General features: G+C 43.0%; 1 protein-coding gene across 7 annotated transcripts in view; it reads right to left on the minus strand.

Annotated features, from left to right (window-relative positions):
- SYT7 (synaptotagmin 7) overlaps positions 1–27,570 on the minus strand; it is a 382,921-nt gene that overhangs the window by 44,434 nt on the left and 310,917 nt on the right. For 5 of the 7 annotated variants that reach the window (XM_061609819.1, XM_061609813.1, XM_061609816.1 and 2 more), the window contains 2 exons: positions 23,378–23,500; positions 12,260–12,395 (listed from right to left, as the gene is read on the minus strand). In XM_061609819.1, the coding sequence (XP_061465803.1) occupies positions 12,260–12,395; positions 23,378–23,500 (259 nt within the window). The remainder of the gene's footprint in view (positions 1–12,259; positions 12,396–23,377; positions 23,501–27,570) is intronic. The other 2 variants (XM_061609815.1, XM_061609818.1) reach the window with 1 other exon arrangement.

The raw sequence follows: 27,570 nt of genomic DNA on the forward strand, positions 1-27,570 counted from the left end.
TAATTTGTTTCTTGTGAACACATTTTTTGAGCAACTGAAAAGACGACTGTACACATGGACATCACCAAATGGTCAATATAGGAACCAAATTGATTATATAATTGGTAGCAGAAGATGGAGAAGTCCCATACTTTCTGCAAAAACAAGACCAAGAGCAGACTGTGGTACACATCATGAACTGGTCGTATTGAAAATCAGAGTACTGTAAAGCTAAAGAAGACCAACAAAGCAATCATAATGCCAAAATACAATTTAAGTAACATCCCAGAAGCATATAAAGATCAAATAAGGAACAGGTTTGAGAACCAGAAGAACTATAGAATGAAGTCAGAGACGTTATCAGGGAAGAATGCAAAAAGACAATACCTCTAGTTAAAAAGAGAGAAAGACCTCAATGAATGACTGAAGAAACTCTTAAAATGGTTAAGGACAGAAGGAAAGTAAAAGCAAAAGGAGACAGCAACAATCAGAACCCTAAATGCAACAATACAGCGACTAGTACGTAGGGACAAAGAGAACTATTACAATAGTTACTATATAGAAATAGAAGAGGACAACAAAAAGGGTAGAAGAACCCTGTTCCAAAATATTAGAGAAATGAAAGGGAAATTTAAACCAAGAGTAGGGATGTTGAATAATCAACAGGGGAACACACTGACTGACCGAGATGAAATAAAAGGAAGATGGAAGCAATACACTGGAGAACTCTATAAAAGAGATGCAAGGATGACAGATTCATTCACGTATGATGAAGAACCAGAAATTTTAGAATGCGAGGTGAAAGCTGCTCGTAAAATACTTGGAAGAAACAAATCACCAGGAATAGATGGCATACCAATAGAGTTGCTACAAGCTACTGAGACTGAATCTGTCCAAATTTTGACAAAAATCTGTCAATATGGAAAACGAAACAATGGCCCACAGACTGGAAGTGTTCCATATATATCCCAATTCCAAAGAAAGCGGATCCCAGGGAATGCAGTAATTATTGGTTTAATCCCATGCAAGTAAAGTAATGCTCAAGATTCTACAACAAAGGATCTTACCATATATGGAGCAAGAAATGCTGGACGTCCAAACTGGATTTAAAAAGGGAAGAGGCACCAGAGATCATATTGTAAACATACGTTGGATAATGGAACGGACCAAGGAATTTCAGAAGAAAATCACCCTGTGCTTTATAGATTACAGCAAAGCCTTTGACTGTATATATCATGAAAAACTATGGAATGCTTTAAAAGAAATGGGGGTGTCACAGCATCTGATTGTCCTGATGCGCAACTTATACTGTGGACAAGAGGCTACTGTAAGGACAGAATATGGAGAAGCCGATTGGTTTCCCATCGGCAAGGGTGTGAGACAGGTGTATTTTATCAGCCTATTTATTTAATCTATTCGCAGTACATATCATACGGAAAGGATTGGACCAAAATGAAGGAGGTGTGAAAATTGGAGGGAGAAATATCAATAATGAAAGATATGCAGACGATACCATACTACTAGCAGAAACCAGTAATGATTTGAAACGAATTCTGATGTAAGTTAAAGAGGAAAGCACAAAAGCAGGACTACAGCTGAATGTCAAAAAGACTAAAGTAATGACAACAGAAGATTTGTGTAACTTTACAGTTGACAATGAGGACACTGAACTTGTCAAGGATTATCAATACCTTGGTACAGTCATTAACCAAAATGGAGACAATAGTCAAGCAATCAGAAGAAGGCTAGTACTGGGTAGGGCAGCTGTGAGAGAACTGGAAAAGGTCCTCCAGTGCAAAGATGTATCACTGAACACCAAAGTCAGGATCATTCAGACCATGGTATTCCTGATCTCTATGTATGGATGTGAAAGTTGGACAGTGAAAAAAGTGGGTAAGAGAAAAATCAACTAATTTGAAATGTAGTGTTGGAGGAGAGCTCTGTGCATACCATGAAAGACAAATATTTGGGTATTAGAACAAATTAAACCAGAACTATCACTAGAAGCTAAAATGATTGAGGTTATCAAACTTTGGTCACATAATGAGAAGACATGATTATTAGAAAAGATAATAATGCTGGGAAAAACAGAAGGGAGTAGAAAAAGAGGAAGGCCAAACAAGAGATAGATTGATTCCATAAAGGAAGCCACAGACCTGAACCTACAAGATCTGAACAGGGTGGTTCATGACAGATGCTCTTGGAGGTTGCTGATTCATAGGGTCACCATAAGTCGTAGTTGACTTGGAGGCACATGACAACATGTGTAGAAGTGTTGTGGATTAATTCTGAATACTTTAATAAAAAACTTTTTTTTAAAGGTAGCATACATGGTTCTCTTCCTCCCTATTTATCTCCACAACAATCATGTGAGATAGGCTAGGCTAAGATATAGTAACTGGCCCAAGGTCACCCAGTGAGCTTCATGACTGAGTGGGGATTTTGAACACTGGTCTCAGACTTTCGTCTGACATTCTAACCACTACGCTAGGCTGGCTCCAATGTATTCCAGTTGCCAGAAGACAAGCTTTCTGGCTACAGAACAGACCCTAAGATCTTAAAGTGCAGAACCCCACTATCTGCTGTGAAAATAAACAAGTGCTTATTTCCTGAAGACAATCGTGTTTGTATTCTATTAGTGAAGGATCAAATGCATGGTTTCCCCCTATTTCCTCAAAGCACAAAGGTAATATTTTATTTTTATTTTTTTGCTGTCTTTCTGCTGCTCGTCACAACTTGAGATGTGCTGTTGAGCTGGATAATGTGTTCAGCTTACAACACCTCTTGAATGAAATACTACAAAATCAAACTGGATTGTGTTGTGCATTGTTTAGTACTGGCACTCTGGGCATGTTCCAGCTTGAGTAATAGCATTCTGCCCCATTCCACCTATGTGCCTCTCACAGTACAGCCAAGAGCATCACCATCCACAAGTACTTTAATAATATGAAGCTTAAGGATGGATGGGAAAAGGAGGCAAAGGGCAAGGGGATGAGAGTTGTATTAACAGGAGAGACATTCTACAGATTCTATGCCCAGAAAAAGGTTGAATATCCTTCACTCAGGCTATTTAAAACAAGAAGGGTCATAGTTCTTGGAAAGAGGCTGATTGCAGGAGAAATGCATTAGGGAGCCTGTTAACTGCAGAGGATACTACAAAACAATCTGGACATCTTTGGTGGTAGTGAAAGTGAATTTAGATCTACAAGCTTCCTCACAGGGCCATTTATTTGAAGACAATTTGGAAACTTCAGCTAATCCAAAATGCTGCATCATAAGTATTAGCTCAGGTGTGGGGAACCTGTAGCTGTCCAGATGTTGCTGAACTACAACTCCCACCATGTCGGGCCATAGGCCATGCTGACTGGAGTGATGGGAGTTGTAGTTCAGCAATATCTGGAAGGCCAAAAGTTCCCTACACCTGTATTAACTGGTACTAGTCACAATAAGATACTTCTTATTCCTGTATTAAGAACATTTTATTGGCTGCCAGTTTGTTTCTGTACTAAACACAAGTTCTGGTGTTGAACTTAGTTATATATAATCATGCATAGTCTGGGCCCTGAACAGGCATTAGGATCTTCAGTTATACCTCAATTCCACAGACAAAAAAGATCCTCCACTGGAGCCTTCCCTGTTACAGATAGACAGTGCACCCCACCTGTGCAATGCTCTCCCCTATGAGGTCCATGGGGAGACTACTTTCATAACATAGGCTAAGGCATTTTTATTTCATCAGGTCTTTGGGGACTTGCTACAAATATGTAACAAATGTGATTATAGCATTTAGGGTTTCTCCAAATGTCCTGTTTATTCAGCATTCATCCAGATTTGCTAGCACAAAGCTTACACAGTGATTAGTGATTTGCTAGCACAAAGCTTACATCAAGTCTTTTTTGAGCATTCATTCTGAATTGTTTATGGGGTAGTTATATGACAATGAGCATTCATCCTGATTTGCTTGCAGGATATTTACATGTCTTCCTGTTAATAATTCATTCCATGATTTTTAGTACATTTCCCCATCACTTTCCAAATGGCAAAAAGTCCACGTTTTTAAAGAAATTGATTTGTTGTGCAACTGCAACAGAACACTTTAATCCTCCTTGATTGCACAAACCTAGTTCTGGTATGTACTTGGATCCCTCCTACAAAATACTGACGGTCTGGAAACATCCTCAGATTAAAAAAAAACATTTTTGTTGTTTATATTGGATTGCTTTAGAATAGGGGTGGGGAACATATAACATCAAATGAGGGGCAGGCAAAGGTGGGGCTTGGATGAAAGGGGTTTGTAGGCACTGCCAATCAGCTGACGGCAGTGCCTGCAAAGCCCCTTTGCAATATTTGCCCAACTACAAGTTGCGCACAGTGCTTTGCACCTATGGTTTAATGTGACTGAGTTATAGCCTATCTCGGAACCTCTCCACATCATTGCTGTATCTGTCTCATCCCTATGTGGGTTCCAAAGCTACACTCTCCTCAAGGGACTGGCCCAGTCCAGGAAGTCCTTGTGTAGAGATGCTTGAGGACTTTACACTTTGTAAATTCTTATATGAACTGAACACACCTCTTGGACAAACGTGCAGATGGGAACCTAAGTTGTCTGCTGGCTTTTGCAGTTCCTGAATGTTCTGATGTGGTTAGTGGCTCAAAGAACACATCAAAACATGTTTTTAAATGTGTATTTCAACAGAAGTGTGTATTTTGTTATTTTAATATATTGATGTTTTTAGAACTATTGATTGTATTTTATTGATTTTAAATTGTGAACTGCCAAGAGGATGCAGTTGATATAGAAATGCCTAAAATAAATACATAAATAACAAAGAAAAATGTTTTTTTTAAAAAACATTTAAATGCAAATATTTATGCATATTTTAAAAAACACTCATATTTATGCAGAAATGGACAGAGCAGACTTATGCACGAACACATACAAAAAGTAACAGACATCCCTCTCCTTCAGTGAACTCTTCCATCAAGGCCCTCACCATCCCATCATGGTAAATCCCTGGAAACATGCTTCCTCATATCCCCCCTCTGCCTTTCCCAGCAAAGCTTTGTGCTGCCCTCCTCTGGAAGGTGTTATGCACTGCAATCTTTCAAGCGTAGACTGTATCCACAATAGAGCTGCGTACCTGGGTTGCTGTTTCCGTGTGTGCTTTTGTCCACATTAGGGATGGGCTCTGTTGGTTGGTGCCGCTTCAAAAGCATTCTGTCACCTAACAGGCCATCATTGATTCAAGTCTGTGATTTGTCTGTTATCAGATGCTTTTTTCAATCAGTTTTTTCCCCTCCCAAAAATATCAATAAAAGTTTTGTTCTTAATATTAATATTTTAGAGAACATTTTGAAAATAGCTGTGGAAAATCACTATATAAAAATCTGATCTACAACAATAGAGAATAAGAGACTTAATGAAAAATTCTGTACCAAATCTGAATGGGGTGGAATACTAGCGCATCCCTAGTCTACACGTTAATTCTTTCAATTTTATATCTCTGAAATTTATCTCGATGTTTTCCATCCACACTAGTGGGCAGTGCTTCCTAGGATGTATTTGCAGTGTGTGAACATATGAAAAGAACATAACAAGAGTCTGCTGGATCAGGCCAATGGTCCTGTTCACACAGTGGCCAACCAGATGCCTACGAGAAGCCTGAAAGCAGGACCTGGGTGCAAGAGCACTCTCCCCACTTGCAACTGGTATTCTGAGGCATACTGCCTCTGACAGTGAAGGTAGAACATAGCCATCACAGCGAGTAGCCATCAATAGCCTTATCCTCCATTAATGCTTTACAAAATTCATACAGGCAGGAAATTGCATGAATTCTGCCTATATATCATCATGCGCCACAATCCTGCACTACATGCATCTTAAAGAACTGGAATATTCAGGTAGGCATCACAAGGCCCCTGTGATCACAAGGGCATCTTGCGTGTAGTGTAGCTCTTCCCAGTTTTACCACAAGAGGGAAGCACATGACACCACATTGCCCGTGTCTGATGTGAGTGAAGTCTATTTTTTCAACATAATTAAGAACTGCAAATCAATGTGTGTTTAGTTATCAAGTGATGTACATGGATTTGTAAACCAGCTTGAGAAACAAGCAAATGCACTAATGTTCTTCTAGATGGCACTGGGCTTGTTCTGCAAAAGCCACAGGCTGTCACAGTCTCTGCATATTCCTGCAGTAGTACTCATGCCACTTGTGCACCCTGAGAGGCCTGTCCCCTCATGGCCAGGTAACCTAAGTGGGCAGACAGTAGGCAGTCCACTGCCTTGAGCCCATGAAACTCCCAGGTCCCCCCTTAAGGGTCGCTTCCTGAAGCCAGCTGAAGCCAGATCCTACAGGGAGAAGGGAAGGCATCCCTATCTAATGCCTCTTTGCAACAAAGACACAGCACATGTGGCAAAATCACTGTCTTTATTAATCAGCATCCAGGATGGAGGAGATCCTGAAAGGGAAAGACATATGTGGGGGGTTGCCTTGGAGTGTGGCTTGACAAATAGCAGGGTAGCAGACACAGTGTCCCTCATGATGCCAGCTCCAAGTTAGAAACACCTTCACCTGTTGCATAACTGTCTGTCATGGACCTTGCAAGGGCTTGGAACAATGCAGGAGCCTGCCTGGAGCAAGTAAGTTGAAAATCCATAGAGGAACAGTTGGGAGTACTCTAGTCACTGTTGTTGGTCATGAGGTAGACTTCCCTGTTGGTCTGCAGAATGGAGTGCGAGTTGGATCCTGCATCTGTGAGAGAGCAAGGGGAGACAGACAAAGCACACCAAATTCAGCAGCTGGAGCACACAGTCCTTGGACTTGGATGGTGTTTGTGAGAGAATGAGAAAGATGGAATAGTGCGACCTGAGTGCTCATCATGTGCTCATGTCTCAGTTTCCCGCCTCCCGCCCCCATATTGGGGAGGGAAAGACTGCAGTAACTGAGAGTATACATCCCCCTTGTGGATTGCAGTGGAACTATGTGGGGGCAGGGCAGGCAGGGACAGCTTGCTCTGCTCCATAAATCTGAGCTGTAATCCTGCAAGTCAAAAGTGGCCAGCAGTATTTGGCCAGCAGTGGCAATCATTGGAGTGGAATGTCTGGCCTTTGCCAACAAAAGCTTACCTGTTTGTGAGGATGAGTGCCTCCCATGAGTGGGAGACGCTGGTCCCCACTGCTGAAGGGGAAGGGTGTTACAGCAATTTTGTTCAGACAAGACCTAGTATTACAGGGGTGGGGATAGGGTTGCCAGGTTCAATCCCTGATCCTGATCCTGTATCTTTAGGAGAAAAGAAAGTCAGTCAAGTGCAGGTGTTCTTGCAGCCCTGTAACAGGAAAAACCACAAGGTGGAATTCTCCCTTCCCACTGCACAACTTTTAAAGATACAGAAGTCCTCTTGGTTGCCAGACCCAGCCTCCAAGAGGTCTTCTGTATCTTTAAAAGTTGTGCAGGGAGGAGGGAGAATTCCATCTTGTGGTGTTTCCCATTACACTGTTGCAAGAACACCTGCACTTGGCTGACTTTCTTTTCTCCTAAAGATACAGGATCAGTCTCAGGGAGTGAACCTGGCAACCCTAGGTGGGGATCAGGCCTGGATCAATCTGGCCTGCGGTCTCTCATCCATTTGCTTCCTCCTATTTGGCCGTGCTGTAGTTTCATCTGGTTTGCAGCCATCTAGCCACCATGGGGGTGGCGGTGGCGGTGGAGAGAGGGAGAGGGAGAGGGAGAGGGAGAGGGAGAGAGAGAGGGAGAGAGAGAGAGAGAGAGAGAGAGAGACTGGCAGTCAGGCAGGTGCATATGCAAGCTTGGAGGTAGGGATGAGGGAGAAATTTGATTCAGTTTGCACATAAAGCCAAATCTATCAAATTCACACTTTCTGAAAAAATATGAGAACTGAAGCACAGCCATCCTTCAAAATTCACCCTTATGTGAATTTTGTGATGCAGTTCACTAATACTTTTTTTACAAAATGCATATATTAGGGGAAATGTGCACAAAAATGAATATATATGGGGAAATAACATACAAAAATGTATTTCATTTGAAGAAATTGCTTGCAAAAATGTGTACATTAGTCAAAACTGCATTCAAAAATGTGTTAGAAGAAATTAGTACTAAAATGCTGAAGAATTTTCATGAAGATTTTTTAAAATCACAAGTTGGCACAGAAAGATTGGAAAAATGAGAAACTAAGAGAACTAAAATTGATCAGTCCTTCCATCCCTATCACAGAGTGTGACAGGCAGAGTGGAGTAGCATCATTAGGGAAGATACTCTAGCCACTATGCTCCATGGGGAGCTTGCCTGCCTGCCTACCTCTTTGTTGGTCTCTTTCTCTTCAAAGGGAGAACGACGAACCCAACTGGGGAAAGGTGCAAAGAGTGAAGGACTGAAATGTGGGATGGGGAAGGCCTGCCAAGATAAAAAAAAAAGAGGGAGAGAGAGAGAATCAGAAGGAGAAAATGATGTAACAGGACAAAAGAGAGTTTGGCTATGAGAGTGAGCCAGGAATGTTCAAAGGTGGGCAAGAGAAAGGAGCTTGCACACAGGGTCAGGGACCACAGGGGTGTGTGCATGGACAGGGGAGTGTGTTGATGGATGGATGAACAGATGGCGTGTATGCGAGAAAGAAAATGAATGGAAGAGAAAATAACTAGATGGTGGATGAATGGGGTACATGCTTGTTTCTGTGTGTGAATGGATGGGTGGGAATTCTTGTGTATGAGAAATAGGTTATGAAGGGGAGAAAGAGGGAGAAAAAGGGTGTCACCACTATTTTTTGGCTTTGGCGCTGCTCACCGTCAGCAGGTGGACTTCCAACCATTTTTGGCCCTTGACTTAAAAGAATCCCTTCCCCTAATGTATAGTAAGGTGGTAGTGAGGAGACATAGGAGATAGTTGTAGCAGTTACACTTTGTAGCATGGTCCCCCCCCCTTTGCTTACCTGTGTGGTGTGCTCTGTTCTAGCATTGCCAAGTGGAGGGGCGGAGGTTACTGCTGTTTATGCCTAGAGTCCCAAGGTGAAGTTCCTGTAAGGGTTCTAGGCAGAGAAGTGTTAGCAATGTGTTCAAATCACTGTGTGTGTGACCTAGACATAGGCTGTTTTGTGCAAAGTGCCCTTTCTCCATAGTTCCCCTCACCGGAATTCTCCTTTGTGAGCTCTATGTGGGGCCAGAGAGATTAGACATGCTGCACATCCTATCATCTGAGTTATGATCTGCGATTGAGTGAAGAGGTAAACCATGCACTATGCTCTGTCATGGTGATGTGGATAGGGCAGTTGTCGATGTGGGGCTGGCTATTTTAAAGTTTTCCCCTTCCACTTAAATCAACGGGAAAGAAATTTCTTCCACCAGGTCTGCAGGTGGTGTACAGTTGTGTCACTGATGGGGGCATGGGCATGGAAGAGCATAGGATATGGCATAAACCTGTTGCTGCCCCCACATGCCCCACAACTCAACCTCATTTTAGCCATACTACTGGTGTATCTTTGCCACCACAGCAATTGCACTGGCAGTGTCCCACCAGCGTATGTGGTGTGTTCCACCAGTGTAGCAGTGCATCTTGTATCCTGCAAATATAGCAGAGCTTCCTCCAAATCCTCTGGCCCCTTCAGCAGGCATAGCTTAAGCAGGATTGCAATGTTAGTTGCTTCTCCCCCCTAAACCAAAAAGCCCCAAACACGATACCCCCCTTTCAAAGAAAACTACCAGCATGGGAAGACAAAGCAAGCTAATATTTCAACCTTTTTCTAACTCCTAATCATTGCCAGAGGTCTGGCTACAAAAACAATCAAAGGATTAATTCATTAAAAAATGCAAACATATGTTGACCTACATACTAAAATCCTCATGCAGATACATTTACTTTTTGTCTAAAATGGGTGCAGAGTGCAAAGAAAGGAACACATGACCTAAGCTTGATTTATTTATGAAGGCAAAAGTTTACAAGTTAATATTCCATGTGTGTGACGGGACCCTCTTCGACTCCTTGTCTCAGGGTCCTCCTCCTCATCCAGGTATGGCTGCATCCCACAGATGAACTGTGCTTGCGATTTAATGGCTCTAGGAGGCAGTTCTACACCTGCTGTGCTCTTTGCAGGCTATCTCATTAATAACTCCCAGCAAACAAGAACAATCCAATGGGAAGGGGGTGGAGAGAGTGGGGATGCTAGAAACAGGGAGACCCAATGGGAGTGGAGGAGACATGGAATGGATAGCGAGAGCTAGAGTCAATATATAAAGAAACACTTTCAAGATACCAAGAGCAGCCCAGAGTAGATCTTTCTTTGACCTCTGAGGTCAAAAGTGTGGTGATATAGGGAGGTCACGGTGCGATAAGTGTATCTATTACTCAGTAACCAGAATGTGTAAATATACCTTTATGGATCGGTTTATAATGGATCATTGCCTCCTATGCTAGGCAAGTATCTATAAATGAAAAACAAGCAGGAAGGTAACAGTCTTTTTCTTTTTTGATTACTTGAAATCAATACATGAACTCACCCTAATAGGTTTGAAATATAGTTGCTTATTGACCAGAGATTTTAATAATGGATTTGGTGTGCAGCTAGCAATCTTTAAAACAGACTTGAGTTTTGATTGCTATTCCTCTGCTTTCATCTGACATACAACCAGCCATGTTGCATAGTCCTGGAAAGTTTGTTTCCTTTTATTAGACCTGGGCAAATATCAGAAGCTGGCCAGCCCTGTTGATGCAAAGCAAAGGGAGCCCCAAGGTCTAGGGAATTAAAATACCATGTAGCCCTGGATCAAAACAGAATGGCTGGTGTTGGGATGGTTTAATCACAAAACTGGGAGATCAACCTCATAAGTATGTCTGTGTTTCTTCAGAGTGTATGTCCCCCTGTCCTGCAGAGCTAAAAGCAGCTCTAAAGGGGGTGGGTGAAGATGGGTGAAGATGGGGGGAAATGGTGTAAAGGTACTGTTTCCCAAGTCAAATCTGGAACCTCAGCAGCAGTTTAAGGGTAATACACAACTACGGGTGATCAAATCATGGATCTCCTGCATCACATATAGTTTGAAATTCAAATAGCCCAGCTACACTTATTCATGTTCCAATAACCTCTTCTTTGGATTACTATAATGTGATATACCTGGGCTGCCTTTGAAAATGGACTGGAAAGTTCAGGTGGCTCAAAACAGGGCAGCAAGATTGTTAACAGAGGCTGGCCAATATGACCATTCTACATCCAGTGCTTTGGCATCCTCCCAGGCTTCTAGTCTGTTTCTGAAAGTGCTGGTATTAATCTTTAATGCCTAAATGGCTTGGAGCCAGGTTACCTGAAGGATTGTCTCCTCCCATGTGTACCTGTCTGGATCCTAAAATCATCTTCAGAGGCACTTCTCCGATGAGATGGATGATCGCTAGGGAGAGAGCCTTTTCATGGATGATCACTTGGGCGCATGATGTCTAGGGACAGCAGCATCCTGGATGTGGAATGCTTTCCCCAGAGAGGCTTGCCTGGTACCTACATTACAGTCTTTTGGGCACCAGGTGAATCCTTGTTTATATTTCCAGACTTTTTAGTTTTAAAAACATGTTGTAATACTGTTTAGATCTTGGTCACTGTTGTTTCCCTGCTGCTGGTTTTATATTGATGTAATTTTAATTTGTTTTTTAATTTTATTTATTACATGTATATCCTATTTTTCCTCCAAGGAGCTCAAGGTGGCATACATAGATCTCCCCTTCCATTTCTTCCTCACAGCAACCTTGTGAGGTACATTAGGCTGAGAGGCAGTGACTGGCCCAAGGTCACCCAACGAGCTTCAGAGCTGAATGGGGATTTGAATCCCGGTCCCCCAAATCCTAGTTCAGCACTCTATTATACCACTCAGGCTTTTTAAAATGTTGTATTTTTATATTTTATGGTGTTTTTTAAAAATTGTACAGCTCTTAGAGAATTCACTGTTAATGGGTGGTATACAAATGTTGCAAATAAACCGTTCTGATTCCAAAGAAATCTGTGTAGGACAGGACAAGAACTAAGACTGGATTCAAGTCTTGGTCTCCTTGTTCACTGATTGGGGAGTGGAGGCTGAATTAATTTAAAACACCCACACCCCCAATATATACCTTTGTTTCATTTTGATTATATCCAGCCCCTCCCTCTTCCAGAAGGAGGCACTTTTGCAATAGAGAAAAGGAATATGGATATGCCTCATCCAGAATGGAAACCTTTCTTTCTCCAATCTTTACAGGGATGCATACTGTGAATTATTATTATAGTGGGGAAACCTGACAGCACTCACCATCAGCATCTCACTGGTCAGGGAGTTTACAAGGTCTGAGACAGATGAGCGAGGCTCTGTTTTATGGTCAAACTCTTCGTGTTGTGTCTGCCCTGCCACAGGAGCTGTGTTCACCACTTTGCCTCCAGAGGGCAACCTGGGGGAGAGAGGAGAAACCCATTATGCTATGCTTTGGAGACAGTAGAAATACAATATTCAAGATGGGGAGAAAACATATGTTGTGACAGGACCACTAGAGAATTGAGGGCTAAACTTCCAGTACTACAGAGGCATTTTTAAAAAACAGCCACCTAATCTGATTACCCATTTCATTTATGTAATTTCCCACTTAACCCTGTAGGATCCTAAGCTAGCTTGACTGACTCTTGCTTCTTCACTGTTTATTTTGCTCTTTTGGACTCAGGAATTGTCCTTTCTTCTGACCCTTCTCTTGCCTCTCCCTGTCCTCTACTGACACTTAGATTGTTAACCACCATCACCCCGAGTGGGGGGGTCTGTCCTCTTTTTATGTTGCAGATTGATTTCATGGCACTCTATAAATAAACAAAATACCCACCATGTTGTGTCATTCTTGCTCAGGGTCTCCCCCTGGTTCTGGTTTTGTGATGATCATTGCTTCTTCCATTTGGCTAGATGTTCCCCCATCTCCAAGACCCCATATGGTACTACCCATCTTTCACCTTGAGTGATTGGATATTACCTCTATGTTATGCCAATCCTCAATGCACATGGGACTGAGCCAGACAGGGAGTGCTAAAGCTTCATGAGGGTTGCAGACTGAATCTGTGCTGATACTTGCTGCAAACTCTCTTCCTGTCTCTCCAGTCCATTAACCTTCTCCAAATACAAACATCCCCTTTCAACAAAAGGCAACCACCTTTGTTTGCTTTCCTTGACAGGCAATTTCTGAAATGACATATGGCCAGATGCTTTCTCTGCCAGCCTCAGTGTATGCAGAGCACCTGGGGAACCTGAGTGCTGGGTGCCAAAGGGATGCCTCACAAGGTCCCAGCAAAACAGCAGAATCCTGGCAGATTGTCTGTGTCAGGCTAGGTATTTAGTCCAAACGTTAGCACCAGTTAAGTAATTCCACAGCATCCCATATTTTACCATATAGGTTTGGGCAATGCTATTTTGGTTAATCATACATTTTTTATGCCCCACAGTGCCATTTTATCTTGGCAATAATAACACAGCAGCAGCTGCTTTTCAAGTTACCTCTACCATACAGAGGGAAATTGTCAAATCATAGTGCCTCTGGAAATCCCCTTTATTCATTGGCTTCCTTTGTGTCCCCAAAATGGCATTGCTATAAGTAACCTAAGGAAGCATTTGCTTTCCTCTAGGGTCCTGTCAGTGAAACATTCCACTCATATTTCCATGAAACAGCACATATCAGGCTTGGATCTTCTGGTGAGCTTGTAAGACCCTTCATGAGAATAGGGGTCAGTGGTCTCAGTGTTTCAGTGGTCTATCATACCAAAGTAAAACAGCCGATATCATAATGCCGTTGTATAAATCTATGGTGCGGCCGCATTTGGAATACTGTGTACAGTTCTGGTCGCCTCATCTCAAAAAGGATATTATAGAGTTGGAAAAGGTTCAGAAGAGGGCAACCAGAATGATCAAGGGGATGGAGCGACTCCCTTACGAGGAAAGGTTGCAGCATTTGGGGCTTTTTAGTTTAGAGAAAAGGTGGGTCAGAGGAGACATGATAGAAGTGTATAAAATTATGCATGGCATTGAGAAAGTGGATAGAGAAAAGTTCTTTTCCCTCTCTCATAATACTAGAACTCGTGCACATTCAAAGAAGCTGAATGTTGGAAGATTCAGGACAGACAAAAGGAAGTACTTCTTTACTCAGCGCATAGTCAAACTATGGAATTTGCTCCCACAAGATGCAGTAATGGCCACCAGCTTGGATGGCTTTAAAAGAAGATTAGACAAATTCATGGAGGACAGGGCTATCAATGGCTACTAGCCATGATGGCTGTGCTCTGCCACCCTAGTCAGAGGCAGCATGCTTCTGAAAACCAGTTGCCGGAAGCCTCAGGAGGGGAGAGTGTTCTTGCACTTGGGTCCTGCTTGTGGGCTTCCCCCAGGCACCTGGTTGGCCACTGTGAGAACAGGATGCTGGACTAGATGGACCACTGGCCTGATCCAGCAGGCTTTTCTTATGTTCTTATGGCTGCATTTATCCCTGACTTTTACAGGTGTTTGCAATCCACCTGTGCATCCTAATTTGAATGGTCTCCCTCTCCACCATGCTCCCCCCTGACCCCTATTCTCAGGAAGGGTCTTACAAGCTCACCAGAAGATCCAAGCCTGGTATGTGCTGTTTCAGTGGTCTATCATACCAATGTAACAAGACTGTCACAAGCAGATCAATTATCTCCTTATGTGTATTTGCAGCATTCATAAGAATATGGAATCTCAGAATTGTAAGGTAGGCAAATTGCTACACCTAGCATAAGGAGGTGAACACCCTCAGGAGGAAGTGAGCTGGGAGGAAGAGACAGGAGCTGGTGTGAAATAGAATTTCCAGAATGCTGGAAAGGGCACATACAGGAGGAGAGACATAAACTTGCTCATGGCCCACAGAAATATTATGGCAATGGATGCACTTGGAGACTGCTGGTAGTACAGACTGATGGGCAGTGGGCACACAACACAGGCAAAAAGTGATATACAAAGATACAGAGGAGAGTACATACAACACCTGTTTGGACGGGCTCAAGAAAAATGTGGTATTCAATCCCCTGGCATATAAATCAGTGACAACTCCATGTTACATTGACTGTGGGTACAAGTATAGCAAGCTGGGGAATTGGTACCTTTCCAGATCCAGCTAAATTTGTCTATGTGAAGAAGATGATGAACCGAAAAACACCAACTTCTGTCCTTCGTTTTTAGTGTGGAATTCAGCTTTTTTTGGGGGGGGGGAGATGTATGTTTGTGAGTAGCTTGAACTGCTGGGGGGTTGCAGCGTAAGTATTTGTCTCAGAAACAAGCTTTCAATGCAGCTGTGTGTTAATTTCCCGGCAGTTATGACAAAGTTATGATCATCATAACGGGAGACAGTCCATTTGCATCCTAGTAGGAGCAGAGACTGAGGTTTTGGGCTGCAAGTAGAGAGCTTGTTACCTCCACCCCTTACAGAAAGGAACAGGAGGTAAAGGAGATATACTTCTGTAGGCTGCTAGAAGTAAGGCAAGGTTGTTCATGCCATAGCTATGAGAATGTTGTGTTTGAATTGGGTTCCAATCCCAACTCTGCCATAAAGCTCATGGGGTAGTTCTGAGACAGTCACTATCTCTCCAAGAGATTATGAGGGAAAAATTGGAAATAACTTTGTAGACTGCACTGTAGAGACAACAGATAATAAAAAAGCACTACAAAGAAGTACTTACAGATACAAAAAGGAGATTTTTATGTGTTACACTGAACATGTGGAGGGTAGGAGCAAGAATGATCTGCCGTCTCCATTTCCTCAGAGTTCCCAACTATGGGGACAGAACTGCCCCATGTGTGGGTTCTTTACAGACAGTCAGATGAATGTGTGGAGCTCAGGAGCAGAGACAGAACAAGCAGTATCACTCCCCATCCCATGTATCAATGTAACATGTGAAAAGGGGTTTTAAAAAAAACACACCCTACCCATAAGCTTGTCATTCTATCCTTGTCCACATATTATTAGCATGTACAATTAATGTGTCTGCGTGTACATGAGTGTATGTGTGTGGAATGCCTCTGTGGTAGCAGATTCTGCCCCCAATCTATGTGCATTCATTTGAAGGTTTGAAAAGACACAGAAAGTTGCCTTATGCCAGGTCAGACTGTTCATCCATCTATCCCAATATTGTTTACTCTGACTGGCAGTGGCTTTCCAGGGCCTCAGGCAGAGAAAGGTGTTTCCCATCACCTGCTACCTGATTCTTTGAACTGGAAATGTCAGCGATTGAACCTGGGACCACATGCAAAGTGTGGGTTCTACCACCAAACTACAGTCCCTCCTTTAACTATTGCTAGTCGGGCGGTATATAAATTTAATAAAATAAATAAATAAATAAATAAATGTGGAAGCTCTCTTCATGTATTTAGGAAGGAACTCGGAAAAAACAAGGTTTCCAAATACACAGAGAAGAGTCTTCAATGATAAGGCTGACACCTGTAATTTTCAATCAGCCAATAATGGGTAGTTTCCAGCTTAAATTTGGTCAGCTGGACCTCACTCACTGACGTTTTCTATAGGATGTGCGCGTGGGAGGGCAGCCTAAGAAAAACACAGAGACAAATTCTTCAAAGGCAGACCAAGAATATCAAAGAGACGTTGACCAAAGGGAAAACTCAAATACATTGATTATATACAGATACCTCTTGACATATCACAAATGATATAATAACCACAAAGAGATGGACCAGCATGTGCTGATGAACGAATGCAATGGCTCATCACATGCACATCTTCAGGCACACTGACATGCAGACCACACACAAGAGCCAGACATATGGATACCCATCAGGAAATAGAGCAATACACACAGAAATAGTTCATCAACATACACAGGCAACTTTAGGCTCGTGCAGAAGGATAGACTAAGACACACACTCTCAGGTAGTGGAAGATTCTAGATATAATTAGTTACACTCTGAAGCACTGACACATACAAAGATGCTGGTTGTATACTGACATACGGACTGGCACATGCATGCATGGATAAAGGAGACAAGAATAGCTGAAGGCAAAAACAAAGGTTATAAATAAAGTGAGAGTGAATGTGTGTGTGACTGTCAGAAGTTATGACAAATCCAGAGTTATTTTTTGCAAACCCAGAATACTGGATCAGCTGCAAAGCTGTCTGGGAGTTGGTAAGTGATGCAGAAGTCACAGGACAGGCAGAGAGAGAAAGAAAGACTGAAAAGAGAGACTGTCTTCCATCCCAGGATCTGCAAGGTGCCTCCTGAGTCGTGATAGAACAGAAACTGGGTGGAGAAAAGTGTAGCAGGAGAGAAACGCACGCGCACACACACACACAACATACATGACAAAGATTAGTAAGGAACAAACAGCCACCACACCCACAGGACAAGGCACTGGACTGGCCAAGGCTGACAATGGGGAAAGGCCAGGCAGCAACAAGAGCAGCAAGGCTAGAAGAAGGAAGAGGAGAAAGTGCAAGGAGAGGGAGGAGGAGGAGATATTACACTGGGGTATGGGATGAGAACTTCATATGATCACTCCAAACAAGATTGCTGGGCAGAGGAGGTAAAAAGGATTTGAATGCAACCATAAACCTGCCCCCCATAGCAAGCCCCAAAAGACTGCATCACAAGCCCCTTTGCAATCACTTTACAACCATCAACATTCCATAGGCCAGGCAGGCAGGGAAGGTGAACAGTAAGATACAGGAAAATGTGGAGGAGAGGAGTAGGAACAGAGCTTGGAAAAGTTACTTTTTTGAACTACAACTCCCATCAGCCCAATTCAGTGCCCATGCTGGCTGGGTCTGATGGGAGTTGTAGTTCAAAAAAGTAACTTTTCCAAGCTCTGAGTAGGAAGATATAGCAGCAGTATAGTGAATGTGCAGAAGTTGGACGCAGGTGAGGAAGGAACAGGTAGAGACATGCTTCCACAAGGAAGGCAGGAAAGGGAGCAAGTGGGAAGATACAGAACTTGAGACTGATGTCTCAGTAATTCAGATATTACTGAGAACGGTTGTAGTCACCAAGACACCCCCCATGGTTCCATCCCAAGAGGCTTTGTAATACATTAAGCTGTGATCATTCTTTCCCTCATTATCAGCCTCCAGAGAGTGGGAGAGCACACTGGTTTGGAAAGAAATTGTGTGATCAGGGGAGGAGCACCATGTGATCAGAGCTGAATGCATTACCAAGGAGATGTGGGGGACCAAACCAAGATGTGGGAAGTTGTTTTCCTGAACCTCCATCAAGGCCTCACAGGGAAACAAGACAAGGCAGGCGGTCACCATGACTTTTCCTGATTCAGATAGTTATGTTTTCAAATATAAAAAATAGGGAGCTGTGAGATATGCTGAGCTCCTGAAGCACAGACAAATGAACAGATCAGATCTCCTAACATCCCCATCAATTCTGCTGCAAGACTTTTATGAACTCTGCACAACATTTAGGGTTAGAAGCTTTCCTTGTCTAACCAGACCTATGGCACCAGAATTCCCCCATTAAGTTGTTTGCTCAATTAGGACATGAGGACATATTCAGATTAAACTGATTGCACTATGTCTTCCCCTATTCATATAGATAGACCAGGAGAACACTTCCTGCCTTGCTAATAATTGCTGTTGTAACCAAAGATCAATTCACATGACTAACAAAGCATGTTGATAATTACAGATTTTGGCACACAGTGGAGCACTTGTGTAACTGCTTCACAGCATGTCCCGCCACTCAACCCACAATTATTGTACCAACATGCAAGGTGGGATTGTGAGTTGTGTGCATGGTGAAACAACTACAAGGCCACCTCACCATGTGCTGAAATCTAGAATGATTCAAGTCAATCTACAGTCAGTGTACAATGGACCTATGGATTTGTGCCCATACAAACAAGCCTCAGAGCGCAATCCTAACTATGCCTACTCAGAAATCAGCCCTATTTAATTCAATAGGGCTTACTCTCAGGTAAGTAAGGTTAGGATTACATCTTTAATCACCTTGCCCATAAAGATGTTATCAAGAAAATCTGAGAATGTGTTCCAAGATGGGTTCCCAAAGATTTAGGCTTAAAATAGATGATACAGTAAATGTGTAATCACATTTGCCTATCTTTTTTAAAAAACAAAACAATAGCCATGTGCGGCTCTGATACAGATCAGGGGCATGGTGTGAATAGATGGGCCTTTAACTTACCCTTGTGCTGTTTTCCTGATGAAAATTACCTCCTGAAGTTGCTACTTGTCCTGGGAGCTCAAGTAGCAGTTTCCCTTCTGGGGCAAATATCAGCTTTGGCATTGGTGGTTGTGGTGGTAGGGATTTTTTGTCAGGAAAACAGCACAGGAGAAGAGGTTTTTTTAACCCCTCCCGGTTTGACCCCCCATAGCTGCTTTTTTCATGTACAGATACACAAATGTGATCATGCGTTTAACATCTAATTTGGTCCTCAAGGCAGAAATGTCCCAGAAATGGTTGTATTGGGTGGTGGAAACGCTAGGTTTAGTGAGTGGTTAGAAGCTACAAACTGGCATGGTTACAGATACGATGCCGGAAACTTTCAAGGGCCTACTTATTGCTTCTCCTTGTCTGAGTGCACCTTGACCAGTCCAGAGGACAAATGAAAATCAATGCCTTTTTACCTAATGGTAGCAAAGTGAACTGAATCAATGTCTATGCCTCTAGTGTTGGGATTGTGAAAGCTGTCAAAACAGACCGTTCAGATTACGTATGTATCTTGACTGGGAAATGTGCACAATTCTCTCTTAATGGAAGGTTAATGTGCACATTCTTCATGAGGCCTAGTAAATGTGCACAATGGTGGGTTATTATGCACATTAACAGCTCAACTTACATTTCCTTTAACATATATACTGCTTCATATTTCAACAGACATCCCTATGGGATCTATATATGAAGCGGCCCAAACATTCTCAAGGCATGACATTATGTTTTATGCAGAGATTCATACCCTTGTATCAGAACATGTGTACAAATTGCTGGGTTATGTTATAGTTCTCAGCTTATGCATTGGCAACCTCATGCAGCATTAGCTTCCCAGTGTGTCATGTCCACAATATACATTAATAATGCCATTTTTTGAGAAACTTCTTAAAACTCAAGTAAATGTTTGTGTAAATAATAATAATAATAAAAGGATGAGCTCTGATTTTTCAGCTCTCTCATGCCAAACACCTCCCCATTGCAGCTGTGTGAAGTTACATGATGCTTGGAAGTCTGGGCATACAATATTCTCTGCATTCCTGTACTAAAACAGGAATGGGGAACTGGTGGCCTGTAGGACGGATGTGACCTGGGGGCCTCCCCATCTAACCCACAACTCCTTGCCCAGCCTTCCAGTGCAGCAATTAGACTTGAAAAAGTTTCCCTTTGGAGCCAATGGGAGGATTTCCTAACCGCAGTTGCTGCCCAGGGAGTATTTTTTTTTCTTTTTGAAAGGGGAGCTTGCAGCTGGGGAGGGACTACCCCATGTACCCTCCTGATGAAAATCCCCTCCCTGGTGTGGCAATTAGGGTTGACAATAGTCTTCCTTCAGTGCAACTAAAGGCACCAAATAGTGATACACGGTGAGGGCCAAGGTCTCCAATAGACAGAGAAGACTCTAAACAACACCCTGCTTTGGGCAAAATGGAGAGCCTTCATTTTCCCATGTTTGTTTTGAATTAAGCTTATAAAAATACAGCTCTTTCTCAGTGGGATTCCTCCAATCTGTTGATGTAGTGAAATAGGAAATGGTCTTCAGAGCGAATCCCTGAAAAACTTCTCCTACAGATATAGTGTCTGTGACCATCTTGGAGTTAGGGAAATGTTATGTGATGGATACAATAACCGTGTGGATTTCTCTTTACTGAAACTATAGTTGTAACAACAGTGAGTGTCCTTACTAAGCTGGGCCTGGGGCAGCTTGATTATGTAGGAGGTAGAGGAGTTTTCCAGATGGGAGGCGTACAGAGTGGACATGTGCCAGTATAAGGTACTTCCTCTCCCACTTGACTGCTGTGGCCTAAAGGGATTCTTTATCCACCTGCTACTATTTAAAATTGCAGATTGACAAAGCAAGGATGAACTAAGCAATTGGATGATCAAATGGGAAGTGTTAAAATATGTAGTGAAATATAGCCACAGCAAGTTAAAAATAGTCTTCAGGCGGGAATGGTGCCAGTTAATTAATACACTGATCATGTGAAATCTTCTCCTTCACACCTCCTCTCCTTAAAAGATGGAATTTAACATACACGTGGAACTGTTTGAGGCCTCTGCCTCTAGCTAGGCAGTTCCCCTCCCAGGGACTATTTTGTGAGTCACACAGTATGACCCTGTTAGATTCCATTAGTCAAGTGAGAGAGTGCATGGGAAGGGAAAAGCAAGGAAGGAGACACTATTCTTGGTTCAATGGGAGCAACCTACAGATCTTCAGTGTAGCTCTAAACTGGGAGTGTTAACGTACCTATTGCATCTTCAGAAGGATGTGCTGTACACAGGTGGTTTGGGATAAGCCATATTATGATCAGGGTCCTTGGTGTATTAGTTATCCTAATGCTAAATTCCAGAACTGGCAGCAAGGCCTGATCATCATAGTGTGGTGTAGCACAAATGGCATATTGGTAGCCATGGGGTTAGGGCAAATATCTCATGTGGCTGGGCTTGGCAGCAGCAGTGATACATTCCGGAGATGGTTTTTGTTTGTTCCATGATTTATGGACCAGCTGTCTTCGTGACTATCATGAAATACCCCAATCACTTTGCGACACTCATGGGAAAGTCTTGATGAATAGGAACATTTTAGCTACGGGATTGCTGAGAAGAATTCCCTCAGCATTGTGACTGAGGGGAACTGCCTTGTTCCTATGAGAGTTGATCTAGCATGCAAGAGCAGGAAATTCCAAGGTGATATTGCATGTCTCAGCACAAGAGACTATGTTTCCCGAGACCCAACTGGGCAGTTTCTTGCTATCTCTTGAATGTACAAATCCTAGAATTCAAATATTTTCACATTTGGGTAGCAATTGAGAAATATTCACCTTCTCCATGTTTGCAGAGCATACCGTCTAACCTGAAACTAAACCTGTAAAATTCAACTCATGCCCTTTTTGGTATCATGGATTCTATTGTGGGTGAGAGAGATTTGCAGCACAATCCCATGCAGGTTCACTGAGAAGAAAGTTCCACTGTGTTGGGGCTCACTTCCAGGTAAGTGTGCACAGGATTACTGCCTTAGGCTGCAATCCTAACTACACTTACTAGGAAAAAAGTAACCCCACCAACTCAGTGAGACATACTTCTGAGTAAACATGCATAGGATTTCTCTTTTAACAAAGTTGAGAACATGGCCAGAAAGACCATTATGAAGTTCACTGCTGAACGTAGGAGACTAGATGTCTTCCCTCTTGCCCATAGGGTTGCCAGGTCCATGACCTGAGACTGATCCTGTATCTTTAGGAGAAGAGAAAGTCAGCCAAGTGCAGGTGTTCTTGCAACACTGTAATGAGAAAAACCACAAGGTGGAATTCTCCCTTCCCTCTGCACAACTTTTAAAGATACAGAAGACCTCTTGGTTGCCAGGCCCGGCCTCCAAGAGGTCTTCTGTGTCTTTAAAAGTTGTGCAGGTGGAAAGGAGAATTCCACCTTGTGGGTTTTCCCATTACAATATTGCAAGAACACCTGCACTTGGCTGACTTTCTCTTCTCCTAAAGATACAGGATCAGTCTCAGGCCAAGAACCTGGCAACCCTACGAGTCCCCCACCTGCCCCCAGGGAAAATGCTTTTAATAAGATATATGCACAAACTCCACATCATGGCCAGATGCAATGGAGAACTGAGCTCTTGCATCTTTAATTGTTGTGCAGAAGAGAGAATTTCAGTAGGTGGTGCGAGAGCAAATGGTTAGTTGTTTAATTTATTATTGCTGAATTTTTTTTACTGTCAAGGAGGCAGAGACATGCTTATGGAATTATCTGTTTCAGTTGTTGTTTGGCCTTGGGTATTATGCACTTCAACTTGGAGAGGGGGGAGGGGGTGTCATTTGCCTCAGGCAGAAAAATGTATTGGCCCAACCCTGCACTTTCCTTCACCCACAGTTTATTGGGGCTGGAAAGGAAGGGAAAAGGAACTGGATGGAGATGTAGAGATGTAGGAAGGGAAGGGTTTATATGAGGATGTACTCCCACCAAAGTATGCACTTGGGAAAGAAATTGCCATTTTCAATCAGGGAGGAAATGAGGTTACAAGCAGGAGGGAAGGATGTTGCGAGTCTGGCTTAGATGTTGCACCAGGCCCAACTTAGGGGATTCCTTGATCTCCTGCAGCAGCCTTCCAATTCTCATGGGCCATGATGGAAGCCTCCTCATGAGGCTTTCATTCCTCTTGCTGTTTGCTGCTGCTGCTGAGCCCCCGACTCCTACTCATACCTCTTGTCCCCCTGAGAGTTCTGGTTCTGCTGGTTTCCAGTGGTTTGTAGATCAGGTATATTGGCAAAGTCGTCCTGTTCTGAAAGCCCCAAAACAAGGGACAACACCACCATACGGCCTTCCCTGTCCAGAGGTGATCCAGCCAGGGGAGCGATGAGGCCCCAGGTTCAGTGAGCAGGACACAGATTTCGAAAGACAGACAGGAAAGAGAAAAAGAGGAACAAAGCATAAGAAATGAAACTGGCAAGAAAACAGTATGATAGTACTACAATGAAAAGAGAGTTTAATATCTATCAGCTGTAAAAGCACACATGAAATACACAGGCTTCCTGGGCAAGATTCGGAGGCCAGAGAGAACAGGGAGCAGATAATTCACAAGGATCCTGTGTAGGAGGAGCTGCACAGGACTGTGCCCTTTGAATGTCTACATGCGCAGATGTCCTGGAGACAAAGCAAAGTTGCCATCGTGGCTTCTTTTTGCATAGAACAGCCTCCAAAGGCATCCATTCATCCATAGCCCACATGAATATGAACTTCAAAATAGACCACCATTATCAGTTAGTCTAACAATAAAACAATGGATGTCTAACACAGAAAGACAGTCATGTGGATACTTCCCCTCCACACTAAGTAGTGATTCCACGTACTACACTCAGGCACTAACCTTTGACGCTACTGCTATGCAAGGCACAAAGGTGAGCAAAGATAACACTTTACGAGATGAAGCATGCCTAAAGTTTGCTGTAGAAGGCAGGAGTGCCTGGTAACTTTGTGATATGTACATCATTAACACTGATTGTGGCTTACTATTGGATGATTCTGAGGTTAGGTACAAGGGATGGAGGTTAGTGATCTAATTGCTGTTATTTGTTAATTATGCTTTGAAACCAAAGCTGGCTGCAGGAAGACTTGCTTGAAAAAGCAGTGTTGCACAAATAACTGAACAATTTACTGATGAGTTATACAGAATGTTAGTTTGCTAGATAGTTTTTACAGCCATTAGATGTAGTGAGGTTATCAGCAACTAACAGCAGGCTGGCTTTGCACCAGGAGACTATATGAGCTATTACTGAATATGGAAGTCACTGGAATTGTGGGGTGATTAGTAACAATGAATGGTTGCAGATGATTGATTTTGGACAAGTGTAGCTATAGAAAATAATGTGAAACAATTGCACGGTTGTTGTTTTGCTGCTATATGTATACTGAATGGTGCATAAATTCTGTATTGTAAGCAGCAAGGTAAATGGGCTGGGGCATTTATCTAACGCCAGCTTTGAAAGTGGACTAGTACTGAATAAGAAGAATCCCTAAGGGAATTAATTTATATAGCAAATTGGCAATGACTGTTACAATTACAGCTTTCTGGTAGAATTCCATTTTCCCAATCCATCCTGCAGCGCATAATGGAGAAACAAGCTCAAATCCTCAGGTGAATTTAATCTACTATTACACCAAGTGATGTCATGGCAGTGTGAAATCCCACCAAGAGGGCACAGGCGGCCACTTTGAAGCATGGCCCTTGTCAGCTCTGTGCTCATCTCTAATGAGGAGGGATTTTCAGTTCTGAGCAAGAAAGCTTTCTTTTTTGGTCTTTTTTGAAGGCAGCTGTGCTATGTGCCTCCAGGCTGTTGAGGGTGGTGCAAACAACAAACAGTGCCACGACCACAGCAGTTCAAGTGCTGTGCCTCTCCCAACGAAGTGTGACGTGCCCACTCTCTGGCATGCGTGCATTGCTACTTATCACGCCTTGTGAAACCTTTTCCATCTCTCAATTCAGAATGGGTCAGTGCACTCAGAAGACTGGAAAAGGTGCTGGGGGAAAAGCTCTGGGCAGGGATTCTGTGTAATTAGATTTGAAGCTGTTCAGCTGCATGTAAGGGGTGGGTGGGGGAGATCAGATAAGCACACTGTTTGCGGAATGAGAGAGAGCAAGAAATAGCAGGAATTGTGACAGGCCAAACAGCATGCTGAAACCAAATATATCAGGGCAGGAACATCATTATCTGTTCTTTCCTTTCTCCCCAAAGATTGAAGGATGTCTAATAAACAGGTCCTTTGATAGTAATCAGACAGGGAGCATGGCTTCAATATTAAAATACAAGGCCAGCTGAAGCTTGCTGTGTTCTGGCTCAAATCCTGCTACTGGCTTACAGTCTGACCTTGAGTAAAGACTAAGTCTATCCGTGCCTCATTTGATTTGCCTAGTCTGTAAACAGGAAGAAGCTTCTGTGGAAGCTTTAACACTGACAGAAATAATCCATGACAGCCAAAATGATGAAAAGTGGAAGAAGTGCTTAAGAACTGAAGTCCTTCAGCTGTGATAGTATGCTAAAAGTTGGCCACTCTCCTGCTCCTGACCATGGCTGTAATCCTAACCCCACTTACCTGGGAGTAAGTCCTACTGAATTCAGTAGGACACTTCTGAGTAGACAGGGTTAGGATTACATTGTAAAACTCCTTCCTCGTCACTCCTTTTATATCCCCCTGCCTCTCTACTCTCTCTGTTCCACATAAGCCCTACATGATTACAAAGCGAAAACAAGTGTCACTCAATTCAACGAGACGTTCTCTCACTGAAAAAAGTGTGTACAGGCTCATAGTAATATTTTGCAACTTTTTGAGCTAGTCCACACATTCTCATAACAAAAGGGAACTCCTGTGGCAAATTCTTCCTCCAATCCCTATAATGTTTAGAATGGGCAAGTGGGATCTACAACAAAATGCTATGGTGTATCCCTACCTCCTAAGAGGAGTGCTCCTGTTCATGACTCCACTTCAACCTCAGGAAGGAGCCATTTTCTTCACATGCACTAGGCTTTCCCCTGCTGTGCTACATAGCACTAGAGAACTACCAGTCCCAAACCTGAGTACTTTATGCTTTATAGCAGGATCCAAGGAGCACATCATTCTGGAAATGGGAAAAGCACCTCCTTCTTCCCTCCAGGACACTATAAGCTGTCAGGGCCTGAGCAAATCAATTTCTTCTCTTCCTCCACCCTCTTCAACTTGCACAAACATTCCATGTCTGCTGTAGGCTTGACTGGCATACATTTATACAAGTCTTGTTCAGATGTTATGTGCTTAGAACTGAATACACTTAGAAACCTTCCCATGATTATCAGGGAACTGAATTTGCTTAGAAGCCCCTTTCAGATTTTCATGCTCAAAGTGGGAAGTCAGGGATAGATCCAATGTGCATGGGGATGCTGAGGACAGAGCCAAAATCCATTGGTCCATGTCCCCCACACATGCGGATATTCCTTGTTCAGGCATAATACTTAAATAGGGATAGAGTTTGTCAGTTCTTTGTTTTCTCTTTCTCCAAGCTTAACTGCCACCAATGTTTTGTCTTTTAAAAAAATCCACAAACTTATGTACCTCTGTGGACCAATGACATCCCCAGAGCAGAAGCCACTACTTTATTTTTAAGCAGCCGGTTTTGCTTTCAAACGGAGAAGCACCCAACCATCTGAGTTTACTATTACAGGGAACAAGTGGGACCAGCAGTAAATGTTGAGGTGTGGAGTCCTCCTGGTCATTGTGCAGACAGATGGACATGCATCCCACCAGCATTCTCCATTCTGTTCCCCTGGGCATAATTCTTTGGCAACTGAACATGGCCAGTTCTCACTGGGGTTTTTTTTTGAGGAGGGCATTGCCTTCTTTTTGTGTAAAGGTTTTGTACTTTTGAAGAATGGGATTCTCTCAAGCATGCAGATATCTTCCTCTTGTTTCTCCTTTTGGCACTCATCAGCTGAGTTCACTATTATAGGCAGTGACCAGTGAGATCTGCAACATGTTGCAGTGTATCCTCATCTTCTAACAGTACTATATGAAGTCCGCAGTGTATTTGTTCAGGGTTCCAGTCAGGCCTGCTCTCCCCCAGGATATTCCAGTCCATCCCCTCCTTTCTGTCCTTTTCCAACTGGTAGTCAAGATTCCATAACTACTGGTCATGCCCAGTCCTCATTCGGCTGTTTTTTGCCTTCTTAGATTTTTTGAAAGAGGGTTTTTTTTGGTACTTTTGCAAACCTTAGGGTCGCTCCGCCCAGAGCTTCCTAATACCTCCTCTCTTGTTTCCCAGTGTCCCCCTTTTGGTTCCAATCCTATCAGCACTCACCACCGGAGTTTATTAGAGACAGTGATGATTACTACATGTATGGCATCATTATGATGATTATAATGTGTGC

Source organism: Rhineura floridana, chromosome 2 (assembly GCF_030035675.1).
Source record: "Rhineura floridana isolate rRhiFlo1 chromosome 2, rRhiFlo1.hap2, whole genome shotgun sequence".
Classification (NCBI taxonomy): Eukaryota; Metazoa; Chordata; class Lepidosauria; order Squamata; family Rhineuridae; genus Rhineura; species Rhineura floridana.